Source organism: Chelonoidis abingdonii, chromosome 2 (genome assembly GCF_003597395.2).
Source record: "Chelonoidis abingdonii isolate Lonesome George chromosome 2, CheloAbing_2.0, whole genome shotgun sequence".
Classification (NCBI taxonomy): Eukaryota; Metazoa; Chordata; order Testudines; family Testudinidae; genus Chelonoidis; species Chelonoidis abingdonii.
The window spans coordinates 207,180,683-207,194,828 of NC_133770.1; the positions used below are offsets into that span (position 1 = coordinate 207,180,683).

The window sequence follows — 14,146 nt, forward strand, 5'->3', positions numbered from 1 at the left end:
ACTGACCGGTAGCTGTCTGGCGTTGCAAGCTTCCAGAGGGCTATCGCCACTCGCTTCTCAACTGTGAGGGCTGTTCTCATCTTGGTATTCTGGCGTGTCAGGGCAGAGGAAAGCAAGTCACAAAGTTTCATGAAAGTGTCCTTATGCATGCGAAAGTTTTGCAGCCACTGGGAATCGTCCCAAACCTGCAAAACTATGCGGTCCCACCAGTCTGTGCTTGTTTCCTGGTCCCAAAATTGGTGTTCCATGGCTAGAACCTGCCCCATTACCAGCAGGATCTTCAAAGCGCAGGGGCCCACGGTTTGAGAGAATTCTGTGTCCATATCCTCATTGCTCTTGTCGCTGCGCTGCTGTAGCCGCCTCCTCCTCGCCTAGTTTTGCAGGTCCTGGTTCAGCATAGACTGCACGAGAATGAGCGAGGTGTTTACAATGTCCATGACTGCTGTCTTGAGCTCAGCAGGGTGCATGCTTGCTGTGCTATGGCGTTTGCACAGTTCACCCAGAAAAAAGGTGCGAAACGGTTGTCTGCTGCTTTCATGAAGGGAGGGGGTGAGGCTGTACCCAGAACCACCCGCGACAATGTTTTTTGTCCCATCAGGCACTGGGATCTCAACCCAGAAATCTAATGGGTGGGGGAGACTGCGGGAACTATGGGATAGCTATGGGATAGCTACCCACAGTGCAATGCTCCAGAAATCGACACCAGCCTCGGTACATGGACACACACCGCCGAATTAATGTGCTTAGTGTGGCCGTGTGCACTTGACTTTATACAATCTGTTTAAAAAAAAAAAAAACGGTTTCTGTAAAATCGGTATAATCCCGTAGTGTAGACAGACCCTTAGTTACATAGGAGAAAGAGTAGTAGCTGTAGATCATACAAGTTAGTACAGTAGCATGCGCTTACTCTTTCTGGCTGTAGAGCACAGGAAGTTTGTCCACTCTTTTCCTTTAACCTAACAGTCATCACAGCCACAATGTTAGTAAACTTATTTGTCTGTGAGTCCCCTCTTTGTTTGTATAATATTAGGTGTTAAGTCCTTATTAGCATGTTTAGAATTTTATGTAATTCTTAGTTAACACTCAATATAGTGTTAAAACCATATTCCCCAGTATACAACATAGTATACTCAATTTGTGATCTCCTGCTATGTAATGCTAATTTCCTTTTGCATAATTGATCATTTCAAAGAGTATAGCCAGATCTACAGTTGTCACTTACTTGAACTTTTAAAGTACACCTATCCAATGTCCATGAATATCTGGGTATACACTTGTGACAGGGCCACTCACTTGCATCTTTAAGGGCTAGGAGTTAGCCAGTCCTCTTCAATTTTTCAGATCCAGCTGGGAAGGAGGTCAGGTGATGCCTATAACTGGCTGAGAACTCAGCTGCAGGTGGGAGATTGAAGGGAAGGGTATATCCTTTCAGGCTGAGAGGGACAAGGGGAAAAGTCTCTGGGAGGTATTGCCCATGATGGGTAGAGGAATTGCTTTTTGTTTTGATATTTTGCTTAAGTTTTGTGTTGAAAAATAAAACTGTGCCCTGAAAAAGATGCAGGCATGGCTGCGAGGCTTGCAGCTCACCAGATCAGCAGCTTACATGTAGTGGAGAGGGGGGGGCAGCTGATTGGCCCTGGAACTAAGGCAACAGACAGCCCAAAGCCAGACTGGTTGCACTGACACACCACCTTTCTCAGCACTAAGTCACTTAGTACCTTGCCTTGAATTCTTCAGTCCAAGGAGTCACTATGTTGTATAGGGCATTTTTAATTTATTAAAGTTAAATTAGTACAGATTTAGTATGGATAAAACTAAGTAGACAATTTTAGTTTCTAAAATAAGTACAGTTTTTGTCTAATGAATTTTTTTAAAGTCTGACTCCCTGAAATCAACTTAATAAATATTGTAATCTTATTAGAAGTGATGGGTGTTGGGACAAAATTAAATTTTTCTAGAGTATTTGTAAAGTTCTTTAAGTACTGAGTAGTACTTTGGCTCAAACAGCATTTTGGGAGAGGGAAGGAAAGAAACAGGAGGTTCCTGAAACTTTTAGAGCTTGGGTTTTCTGATTTTTTTTTTTTTTTTTTTCCTTTTGGCCTTTCCCTGGAGCTCTTCCAAGTACTTGAAATAAATCAGTTTTATGGAATGTAAGGCATATGAGTTAGTTTGTACACGTGCTTCCTTTTTACTATCTTTAATATTTTTATATTCAAATCATAGGATGGATAAGCTTACACAAGTCCTGCAGTGCTGTGCATGAATTTCATATAAACGTTGTGTGTGATCATTCTGGGACAAGCTGGTAAAGGATTCCTGAATACATTGCTAATGACCTTTGGTTCTCAGTTCACTTGATGTCAATATAGCACTGACTCCTGAAAACAGTCTTCTTAAGAGGATGCTAGTCATTTGTATTTAGATTTGCTGTTAAATGTCTGAAGTCAAATATCAGTGTCAACATTTACCATACAAAAGAGAAGAATATGATTAAATTTTTATTTATTATGAATAGATTCTGCTCCTGGCACGAAAGTACTATACATTTAGTACAGAATAACACTTCAAAGACCCATAAGATTTTTGCTGTTGTTGCTGTTCACACTTGATGAAAACAGGACAGCCCTATTTTCAAATGACTTTCCATCCCCATTCTACCTCTTGTACAACTTTTCATAGAAGACAAGTTTTGTTTATTTAAACAAATCTAGTGATCTCTGTATTTAAACTTTTAGGCCAAACTTCTAAAACTGGATGCCTAAAATTAGCCTCCTATATAAAAGTGGCACGATTTTCAGAGGTGCTGATCTCCCTCAGTTCCCACTGAAGTCAATGGAAGCTGAAGGAAACGCATCACCTCTGAGAATCAAGCTACTTTTTTTCTCTATTTTGTGAAGAAAGGAGGATGGAGATTAAATATGGATATACAAGACTAATTTTAAAAATCCATATTTGAGAATTTTGATGTAATTTGTGTAAGACAGAATTTCTTTATTCATTGATCTCTTCCTCATCATCTTCAAATGTTTCCTCTCCATCATTTGCCGTAGCTTCTTGGTACTGCTGGTACTCCGAAACCAGGTCATTCATGTTGCTTTCTGCTTCTGTAAATTCCATCTCATCCATCCCTTCTCCTGTAAACCAATGGAGGAAAGCCTTTCTCCTGAACATGGCAGAGAACTGCTCAGAGATCCTTTTGAAGAGCTCTTGAATAGCTGTGCTGTTGCCAATGAAGGTGGAGGCCATCTTGAGGCCACGGGGTGGGATGTCACAAACTGCCACCTTGACATTATTTGGGATCCATTCCACAAAGTAGCTGCTGTTCTTGTTTTGGATGGCCAGCATCTGCTCATCAACCTCTTTCATGGACATGGGACCTCGGAATACTGTTGCCACTGTTAAGTATCGTCCATGTCTTGGGTCACAGGCTGCCATCATGTTTTTGGCATCGAACATCTGTTGCGTGAGCTCTGGAACAGTGAGTGCTCGGTATTGCTGACTGCCTCGGGCTGTCAAAGGAGCAAACCCTGGCATGAAAAAGTGAAGGCGTGGGAATGGCACCATATTCACTGCCAGTTTTCGAAGGTCAGCATTTAGCTGGCCTGGAAAACGCAATGATGTAGTTACTCCACTCATTGTAGCGGACACCAAATGGTTTAAATCTCCATACGTCGGGGTGGTGAGCTTCAAGGTGCGGAAACAAATGTCATACAAAGCTTCATTATCAATGCAGTAAGTTTCATCTGTGTTTTCAACCAGCTGGTGGACTGAGAGTGTAGCATTATAAGGCTCCACCACTGTGTCAGAGACTTTTGGAGAGGGCATGACACTAAATGTATTCATTATCCTATCAGGATATTCCTCTCGGATTTTGCTGATGAGTAGCGTTCCCATGCCAGAACCTGTTCCTCCTCCAAGGGAATGAGTGAGCTGAAATCCTTGTAAGCAATCACAGTGTTCACATTCTTTTCTTACAACATCAAGCACTGAATCTACCAGCTCTGCTCCTTCTGTATAGTGTCCTTTGGCCCAGTTATTTCCTGCACCTGTTTGTCCTGAAATAATGTAGGATAAAGGAAAAAATATTACTGATAGGATTTGATGGTTGGAGGCTTGATGATCTCAAATCACATACAATGAATTGTTTTAAATTTGTGAGCTAGTAAACCAGACTCTCTGGTCTTCCTTACAAATATGTACAGAAGAATTACTAGTGGCATTTTTTGACAATGAGCACACAAAAACATATTGTTAATTACGTTAGCTGTAATTTCTGACAGACACTGAAGAGGAAATTAGGTTTTCCAAATATTATTCCAAATATTAACTGAACTTTATCTTTAGTTACTAAGTTTAGTTGAATTTACTTCCTGACTTTCTCTCAGCTTGGATAGTGAAAATTGGCTAGTCTGTTTCATGGTCATGTCTAATAATTTCAACTTTTTAGTTCCCATTGATGAACAATATTTGAATTGTAGACTCCACAGAGGGAATGGTATTCTTTTAAAAATAAGCTGTTTCCACTGAAAGATTTAAAAATCACAGAATAATAATGAATGCATTGCTTTATACTTCCCTAAATGCTTTAAAACCTAAATTCCTTTTAATGTCCTAATCTGGTGTGAATCTTGTCATTTTAATGTATATTTTGTGATCTTTAGCACAAAGGTGCCAGATTAAAACACTCAGAAACCGAACCTCTCTATAGATCCGCAGAAGAGTTGTAGCAATGGGCAGTTTTAGAGCAAGTTTCACATGTTGCTTTGCCCATTGTGCCTCATCCAGGCATCCCTGGTGTGGATGGCCCAATTCTAGGCATAAGAGAGTGTGTTTCAGTTTCCATGCCCATTAATTTATTTTTCATGGCCTTGTGCCTGCATCTTGTATCCGCCACTGACTCCAGTGCAAAGTGAGTGCAAAACACAACTATCCTCATCTGGCAGTGGGGCCAGTGGGGATGGGGGAGTTGATGGACACCACTCACTTGTGACCTTTAGGTGTATGTGTGGCACCTTTTCACACAGGGCTGGAGACTGAGTCTGCCCCACTCTCACCCAGCACCGATGGCTCCTGTCCTGCAGGGCTGAGCCTGGCTTCCCATTCCAGGTATTGTGAAATGCCACATGGGGTTGCAGGGTGCTGTGACCCCATGTGCCATGTAGGGTTGACAATCCTCCAGGATTGCCCTGGAGTCTCCAGGAATTAAAAATTAATCTTTCATTAACGATTGTTACGTGATGAAACCTCCAGGAATATGTCCAACCAAAATTGGCAACCCTAGTACCATGTCACAATGCTACTCTCTCACATTTGGCTTGGCCGCACCTCTGGAGGGGTAGCCCTCCCAAGCCTGAGTGATGCTGCAACCCAGGCACCGTGTGGCAATGCCTGGAGTGGGGAGCCAGATCTAGCCTCACAGGACAGGAGTGACTGCTGCTGGGTGAGCGTGGGGCAGACTGATTCTCCAAACCCCACCCCTCCTCTGGGTCTCCCCTCTGCAGCACCACGCAGGCATTAGGGTTGCAGTGCCAGGGCAGGGGTGCATTATGGGTGGTCAGTGCCAGCTCGGTGGGACAAAGAAGAGGAGTGTATTCATCAATACATTGCCTCCCTGCTTGCAAAATATGGCTCTACGACCATCTGGTAGTATTTTACACACAGGTTTCTCACTTTACACTGGTGTAAATGACTGTGTGAGATGCAGAATTAGGCCCTAGATTTTAAAATTGCAGCACTTCATAGAGAACTGGGGGTTTGAGCTTCACTTTGAAGAAACTCTCTTGTTTTGTTAAGCTATTTTAAGAAAATTTGAGTTGTTAAAATGTTTACTTTTGTCTTATGTTACTGGTAGCTTTCGTTTATATTCAGTGAATTTTGTCTCTGTATTTTGCCTTCTCCAAAACAGATCTAGAAATAAAGTTGACTCTTTGCTTTAGAGGCTTTTAATACCCCTAATCCAGTTTATTCCATAAACACAAAGCTAGCATTTGTTCACATTTAAAAGCTTGCTTTTTATAAAGAATATGATCCATACGCCACCAAATGATAGACACAAATCTTTTAAATTAAAGTATGTTAGTGTTTCATGTGGTTGCTGGTTTCAAGCAGGGAATACCATTTCATTCAAGGATGAAGCTGACCTTCTGAAACTGGATTTTATGCCAAGATACAATGCTATATTTAATTTGATGTAACCAAAACTATGCATCTCTACTTGAGTGACTGGCCTGAATCACGATGTTGGTATAAACAGGGGCCAAAGATCTGATCTTGCAAGTTACTGAAAATGTCTAGGAAGTACTGAGTGCCCTCAATTTTCATTAATTTCAGTAGGAGCTGAGGGCATTCAGCACCTCTTATTGCTGCTCAGCAACCTATAAGATTGGGCCTCCAACTTCTCCTCAGCTTATATTTTCTCTCTCCATGCCACATTGTCCCCTCCCATTACAATATGGCTGCTATGGGAGCTCCTTCCCTGTGTTGTTTCAGTGTTGTTCTATTAACTGGATAATAAAAGGTGCTAATAGAGGACCAGGTGTTTATGCTCCTCTTACTACTTTTATGAATAGTCCCATGAACTCAGTGGGACTACTTTTATGATTAAATGCTACTCAGCATCAGGACCGGCGCCAGGGTTTCTGGCGCCCTAGGTGCCGGGCCATTTTGCTGCCCCGCACGCGGGTCTCGCGGCTCTGGTGGACCTGCCGCAGGCATGCCTGCAGCAGGTCCACCAGAGCTGCAGGACCAGAGGACCGTCCACAGAAATGCCTGCAGCAGGTCCACCAGAGCCGCGGGACCAGTAGACCCTCCGCAGGTACGACTGCGGCAGCTCCACCGGAGCCGCTGCCCACCCCCCCCCGGCAAATGCCGCCCCCCCACATAATGCTGGCGCCCTAGGCGACTGCCTAAGTCACCTAAATGAAAGCGCCGGCCCTGCTCAGCATGACTAATGGTTGCAGAATCAGACCCAGCTTCCATCTTTCACAGCTCTGCCCCACTCCTTTTCACCATCTACCCACTGTCCATGACCAGTTTTAAGCCCCAGTCCATGTGCTGTGATGCGCTGCCAAACCATCGGGTCATCTAAACTGCTTGTTTTGGTATTGTTTCAATATCTTGTAACTTCACCATACCAATTTCAGTTTCCTTGTTCCATTACTGGTTAGCTAAGACATTGTTTTATACGTTGTTATAGCTTCCTCTCTCTTGAGAATGTGGGAAGTTCTGTATTTCCTGTCCAGCTGTGCAGACTGCAAAACAATATTCTCCCAACTCTGAAAAAGATGAAAATTGTCCTTGCTCTGCTTGAGATAACCACCCCCTATGCATACTGCAGCCCATCAGGCAGCATCTAACGAACAGATACTATTTTGCTGTGTATTTTGTCGGATCTTAACAAAAGATTCTAAGTTTAGTATCTTTCTCTGAAAATTGTCCCGGTAGCAGAATATGGCTCAGAGATGGGAATAGTGATAAAACATGAATGGAAGCAAAACACAAGTAGAGAAATTGATGGGGCATGAAGCAGAAAAAGGCAAATTGCTCAGAAAAGGTAGGTGCATGTGATTTGTTCAGTACAAAGAAATTAAATAGCAAAGATTATACTTATTTTCCCTCCTTTTATGTAGATCGTTATGGGTATCTTTTGACCTTAGGAACACTTATTTTACCTCATTGAGTCAATAAATCTGTGACAATGCAGAGAAGTGATCTCATCCTGCTCACCAATAGGAGATTTTTTTTAGCTTTGAGTTAAATAATGCAAATACATTATTTTTTCCATTTAATTTGGTAATTTTAATCCTGTAAACAAATCCAAGGCAATGAAAACTGGTCTCATAAAGGATGGATAGAGGGAACAAACATATAACCTACTATAAAGTAAACATCTGACAGAAGGCTGTATATTTTTAACCTGCAATTGTCTGATGACAGTACTAAATCACAGAAGGAAAAACAAAAAGGCTCAAGTTGTAAGAAAACATTACTTAATGTTTTATTTAAAATATTTATATTGGAGTTGACCAGTGTAAAAATTGCTTTCTCTTGTGATAGAATATTAAATCTGGGGACTTTAGACGATATTTTGCTGTATTTGAACATTCTGAATGATCAGTTTCACATTTTCATTAGATTCAATAAATTGTTATAGCTTATGACACTATGATGCGAAAATTTGAAGTTTATTAGGCTCAAGTAGATGCCCATCAGTTTACTCATACAGACTGTGATAAATTATACTTTACCACCAAACGCAATTGTGTTAGAGCCTACTGGTCAAACACAGAGCCTACTATTAACGTTGTGGAACAATTTCCACCGTAAGACCCAGTTTTCAGTTACTTATAACTTTGCCAAACTGTAACTGTTTGGGCTGAAATTTTCCATGCTGGATGTCTGCCCCAGGCTGAATTATTTTTGCAACATTTCAGCCAACATTGTACAGCCATTTCTGAGAATGAGGCTAGGGGAAAATACATTATTTTGCTCACGTTAAAAAAAATTCTTGCAACCTTTTCTTTGAACAGCTCTAGTGCTCCCATGCTTTGACTGTGGGGTGGCCTTTGTCTCAGGATTTCACTTTTTGCTATCCTCATGAAACTCTGCCCACATTTGGCCAGGGTATAAGCCTTTGAAAAAAGTCAGTTTGCATATGCTCAGAGATTTATTTAATTTTTAGCAGCTAAAATATCTAAAAATTCCATCCTCACTGAACATGCTCAAGTCTCTCTCAGCGCCTCGGACTGACCATACTGTGCATGTGTCATCTCCAGAGAGCAAATGAGCATGTTCCAGCCCTGTGGTGTAACTCCCCCAGGCACAGTGGGAGCAGGCATCAAAACTGATAGGGCACCTGTTTCTCCTGTGCACATGCAGGTACTTGTGCACTCTCACACCCCCACTGGCAGCTTGGAGGAGGACACTGATTCAAACACAAAGGGGACAAACACTGGACTAGGGAGAGGGAAAAGAATAGATTGGAACAAGGAGCCTGCTGAGACTGGGACTGCGGGGGGAGGGGGAGAGAGGGACTGACTGGGACCTAGGGGGAGTGGCTAAACTGGGATTTACACTGGTTGGGCAGAGAGGCTAGGACTAGGAGCTGGGGAAGGAGGTGAGGAGACTGGGAGACAGTGAGGGAAAATGGGGCGGGCAGGGCTGGGGGCTAGTTGGCTGGGGGATGATAACACTGAGATTAGATAAGGAACTGGGGGGAGGTCGGGTGACCGGGACTGGCTGGACAAGGAGACTGGGACTAAGAACCAGTAGAGGAGAGGAGAAAGAGGTACCAACAAGCTGGTGTGGGGGACAGGGGACTGGGAATGGCTAGTCAAAGAGACTGAAGCAAGGAGAAGGAGAGAGATTTACTGGGGAGAAGAGGATCGAGATTGGATGAGGAACCTGGGAAGGGAAATTAGTCTCCTCATCCCAGTCCAATGCTATAACCAGCAAACTTGCTGTCTCATATGAACGAGGAATTATTTTCCTTGTGCTTATTCATATTTTAGGCCAATAAGCTTGTTAATGTAAACTTTTACTCCCACTGACTTCAGTGGAAATTTTGGGTGTGCAAGGAATGCAGGATCAGGCCCAACATCCACAGAGAAATCTAAGGCATTTGATGCACTTTAACTGACCTACTCTTGCATTTTGATGTGCTACAGCTATAAGTTCTGATTTAAACAAAAAAAAGCAAAAAGCTGAGTTTAGGAACAAACCTCTCCCTATAACCATGGGTCTGAGATACGGCAAATACAGAATCACTAGCCTCTGCCACAGAATCCTTTGTGAGATATAAAATAATAAATAAAGAGATGGTGGGGGACTTCATTGGCTTTTGACACAGTAGATTTCCATTTCCATTCTAAGGCACCCATTCACCAGATTTGTAGGAGAGTGCCTGATGCTGGCATTAGGCCCAGCGTGGGACACCAACTGATTACATGCTTTTAGCTCATTGTTAGTTTAGCAGGAAGAGAGTATAATGTGGCAGACGGCTGTTCAAGAAGTTTTTAATTTATTTTGCTGTGTTTTGAGATGGTTCCAAGCTGCAAAGTTCTGATTCAGACTTTTCAGAAGTGTAGGTGACTTCATTTTCATGGGTTTGGTTTGGCCCACTATTGAAAAAGGGAGCAGTTGTGAAGTATGGGTTCAGAAACAAAGTTTTCCAAAGTTTCAGGTTGTTTGGATCTGTGGTTTTGGTTCAGACCCACCTCTGCTTACTATAATTTAAAAGCATTTTAGAGGAACACACACTCCCTTTACCACAATTGCCAGGAAGTTTAATGTCTGGAAAGGGAATGGGGATACTGTTACAAAAGCAGTTAAACATTTAAAGGGCTTTGAAAGTGTATAGCTTCTTATTCCCCTGCTCTGTTGCAAAGTTTTGGGGTTTGTTTTGTTTCCTACTACCAGCCTAATGTTTATCTTTCCCATACTTATGTTTGATATCTTCCGTATGTTGACATAGCACACCAATATGTATGTTGCAGCCTAACAATAATTTGGGGAATGGTTTGTGGTTAAGGCATAGAGCTGAGAACCAGGAGATAGTGGTTCTAGTGATAGTTCTGCCTGGACACTTAACTTACAGATGCTTGAGTTTCCTCATCTGTAAAATGGGTGTGATAATACTCTCTAACTTGAAAGGGGGTATTGTGAGGTTTAATTCACTAGTGTTTCAAAGTGCTTGGTGAATCTCAGATGGAAGGTGCTACAGAAATATAAAGCTGAAAACATTCTTACTTAATGGAATCTCCCTGTTTGCTTTCAGAGTGACAGCTCTGGTTGGTTTTGAGCTGGTTTCTTATTTTACTAGAAAAAAAACGACTACACCAGTATGCGGTTGCATGTAATCTGCTTTGCACACAGTTTTTCTTCCATTTCTGACTATACTGCTCACTGACCTACTGAAAAAATAAGAAATTCTATGGTCAGTGAAGAATTTAATGCCCATGGAATTTATATAAAACTATGACTCCAACTAATAGTGGAATTTCTGAGAGAGAGCAGTTCCCTTTTTCCTCCTGCAGAATTTCCCTTTTAATAGAAGTACAGGAACCCTGTAAGTTCAATTAATATAGCAGAATTTAGAGTATCAGAAAGTCATGGGAAACATTTAGTATGTTTGTGTAATTCAGAAAATTGTCAATGTAATTAATAGAGCAATGTTTGACCCTCTTTTGGATTTTTGTTTTGGTTTGGTTTTTTTGGACGGCTGATATTTGGATAATTGAACTGTACTGTTTCAGCTACCAAACTTATTTTTACTAACGGCTGCTTACAGCTGTTTAAATAAAAAAAATGTAAGTTCTTCTGTCTCCTCTATCCCAAAGGACATTTTGACAGTTAATTTCTTGGTAACTGAGCACATGTTTTAAAAGGAAAACATGATATCCACATACCAAAGATGAAATTATCAGGTCGAAACAGTTGACCAAATGGACCAGATCTCACACTATCCATGGTTCCTGGCTCCAAGTCCACTAAGACTGCTCTGGGTACATATTTCTGTGCTACAATAAAAATTAAAGACATCCTTAGTATACTGAAATAGGCTAAGTTCCTTCTATTATATTTCTTAATATATGAATAAATTATATGTCATAGTATGTAACATTCTTAGCTTGCTCATGTATCCTGATACAACTTGTATTCCTATATACGTCTTTCCTCTCAAACATTATAGGAAAAAATCACTTCTGGTTTAGCAGGTGACTTAAAATTCTTTGTTTTTTTTACCATTCATCCATCTAAATTACATTTTAAAAACTGTTCTTCTACCAGTTGATATCCATATTTGCAATTATCTGGGAAAAAATAGGTTACATGTTCTTGGTAAACAGTTTATCATATTTTACATGAGCAGAGGGTCTTTTATTCAAATAATCCCCAGATATTTTATAAATGTAAAGAACCACTTGCATCCACCACTGAAATGGAACCACTTCTGGGAGGTGGAAAACAGCAGCTGTTTAACAGCACACACCACCACTATACAGTACAACAGTTAATAACAGGAAGTGAAAAATGTTTTACCCAATTGTAACTGTAGGGGGAATTTAGGTAGAAAGAATTAACCGATCTGAAATTTGTCCAGAACACCACACTCCCACAATTTGCAAAAAGTGCCAGGGATCTTGAATGTGCATAAGTGATCCGGGTATCAGTTTTACAACCCATAGGGAGGAAACCTCTTCAGCAGCACAGTACCCACTAACACCATACTGGGGTATTGATTCCTAGCATTCAGGGAACACTGCTATCTTAGTGAGTCACCACCACTTCCCACACTTCCTGAGGCCTAACCTTTCTTAGCTTTCTAACTCATAGTCAGTGTAATCTGGGGACAAGCTCACATTATAAACTGCTTAGTGGTGTCAGATGATCACATTTACGTGACTTAATCATATATTCACAAGCAAAAACTCCTAGCAAACAAAAAATAAATTCAGAGCTGTTTGCACCATTTCCTTCCTGCTGCCTAGAGCAAGGGAGTCACAGCAGATGTTGGGATGGGTGGTTGATTGGAAGACAATGCATACATGTCTAATCAAGTTTTGTAGCTGAAGCTATGAGTAAACCTTTGCCTTCTTCATCATTTTAACATGCCTCCTCTCCCAGTTAGGGAATATCACTCTCCTCGCCCCTCCTAACCTCCTCTGGGGGCAGCAGCACACTTACAGGATGATTCATTATAGTAGACATTGATTCTCTCCAGCTGCAGTGCTGAGTCACCAGCGTAGCCTCCTGTTGGGTCGATGCCATGTTCATCACTGATCACTTCCCAAAACTTAGAGAGGAACAGAAAAAGGGAGAGAAACTTGGTTAAAGGAAGATGTGAGCAGATCTGTTCTCACCAAAAAAACATCCAACCCTGTGTTCCTTCTTTTTACCAACGTCAAAATAATCCAAACCCTCCCACATTGGGGAGGGACTGGGAAGCCCTTGGAGGCATGCCTTGCCCTAACAGCTGCCGGATTCTTGGCATGTCTGAGAGCTGCTTCTCTGAGCCCCGCCCTGCCCCTGACCTGACCAGCAGAGAGGAGGTGGGGTGGTGTTGGAGAGAGACAAAAGTCTGGCAGCAGATCTGCCCCAGGATTTAAAACCAAACACAATCAACAGTTAGCATCACAAACTGTTTGCAGGCCTATTTCACTAGTTGTTGCTTTTATTTTTGCTGCTTTTCTTTCTTTGATCCACTACTCCATTTTTTTTAATGTAATTTTTTTTTTTTTTTTTTGGCTATTGCTTGCAGTTTTTCAAAAGCCTTTTATGGTCACATGAAGGAGGCAACTTGTGCTAGTTTTCCAGCTCTCTGGTCTATATGCACTGACCCCAAGAGAAGTAAGAGTCCAAACTTTTTGTTGTGAGAAAAACACTCCCTCTAAAGGGCCATAGATATCAGAGGAAAATCTACTCATCATCCTAGAATTTCTCAAGATAAAAACATCCTAAGGCAATGACACGCCTTGCTGCTTTGCAGAACTTTTCGTTGTGCTGCTGAAAGACTTAAAAAGCAGCTGTGATACCATTGTACAACAAAACAGATCATCTTCAAAAAGAACTACATTTCCTTACATGCAGTTCTTAGGAAATAATAAGTGAGGATACTATTTAGAGGAGGAAAAGATCTCTTACCTTAGTTCCAATTTGGTTTCCACACTGGCCAGCCTGGATGTGGACTATTTCCCTCATTGTGATACTTACAAGTCTCTCTCTCACTCTCACTCACAGACACTTTGCAGAGTTCAGCTATGTGCAGTGCGTCTCTGACTCAGTGAGTGTTTTATTGGCTCTTGGACTGTGATCTTCCCTCCCAGCTCGGCTCACTGTGCAACTTCACTGCAAAAATAGCCAGCTCAGGCTGAGCAACTGGCTTTGGCCAGCCTCCACTGGGGCTGGAGCTCTGTGTGAATGGCATTTCATCTCATCTTTCATTTCTGGTCCAGAATGATGTCAAGAGGCCAAGAGTGGAACAGGCTAATACATTAACCATTTGGGAGCTTGCATTTTCCTTACTCAAACGTGTCTATTTATAATAGACAAGATAAATAAAATAATACCAAAGTAACAATAATTTATGGACATAATCATCACATCAAAATTGAACAAAAGTGACTGTACTTTACTGAGAGCAGGTTAA

The 14,146-nt window shown here is 41.6% G+C and overlaps 1 protein-coding gene across 1 annotated transcript; it reads right to left on the reverse strand.

Moving 5' to 3' along the window:
• Positions 1-789: 789 nt before the first annotated feature.
• On the reverse strand, positions 790-13,823 carry TUBB6 (tubulin beta 6 class V). Its single transcript, XM_032789533.2, has 4 exons — positions 13,642-13,823; positions 12,685-12,793; positions 11,406-11,516; positions 790-4,055 (listed from the first exon to the last, which is right to left on the reverse strand). Exons 1-4 carry the CDS (start codon positions 13,696-13,698, stop codon positions 2,992-2,994), a joined length of 1,341 nt encoding a protein of 446 aa, XP_032645424.1. The 5' UTR covers positions 13,699-13,823; the 3' UTR covers positions 790-2,991.
• Positions 13,824-14,146: the final 323 nt, after the last annotated feature.

What these genes read in the sequence shown, in the direction of transcription:
- TUBB6 (XM_032789533.2), bottom strand. Translation starts at nt 13,698, where the DNA reads ATGAGGGAAATAGTCCACATCCAGGCTGGCCAGTGTGGAAACCAAATT. An exon ending in CTACTATAATGAATCATCCT is followed by an intron (nt 11,517 to 12,684) that starts GTAAGTGTGCTG and finishes TTTTTATTGTAG; the next exon opens with CACAGAAATATGTACCCAGA. An exon ending in ACCTGATAATTTCATCTTTG is followed by an intron (nt 4,056 to 11,405) that starts GTATGTGGATAT and finishes ACATTATTTCAG; the next exon opens with GACAAACAGGTGCAGGAAAT.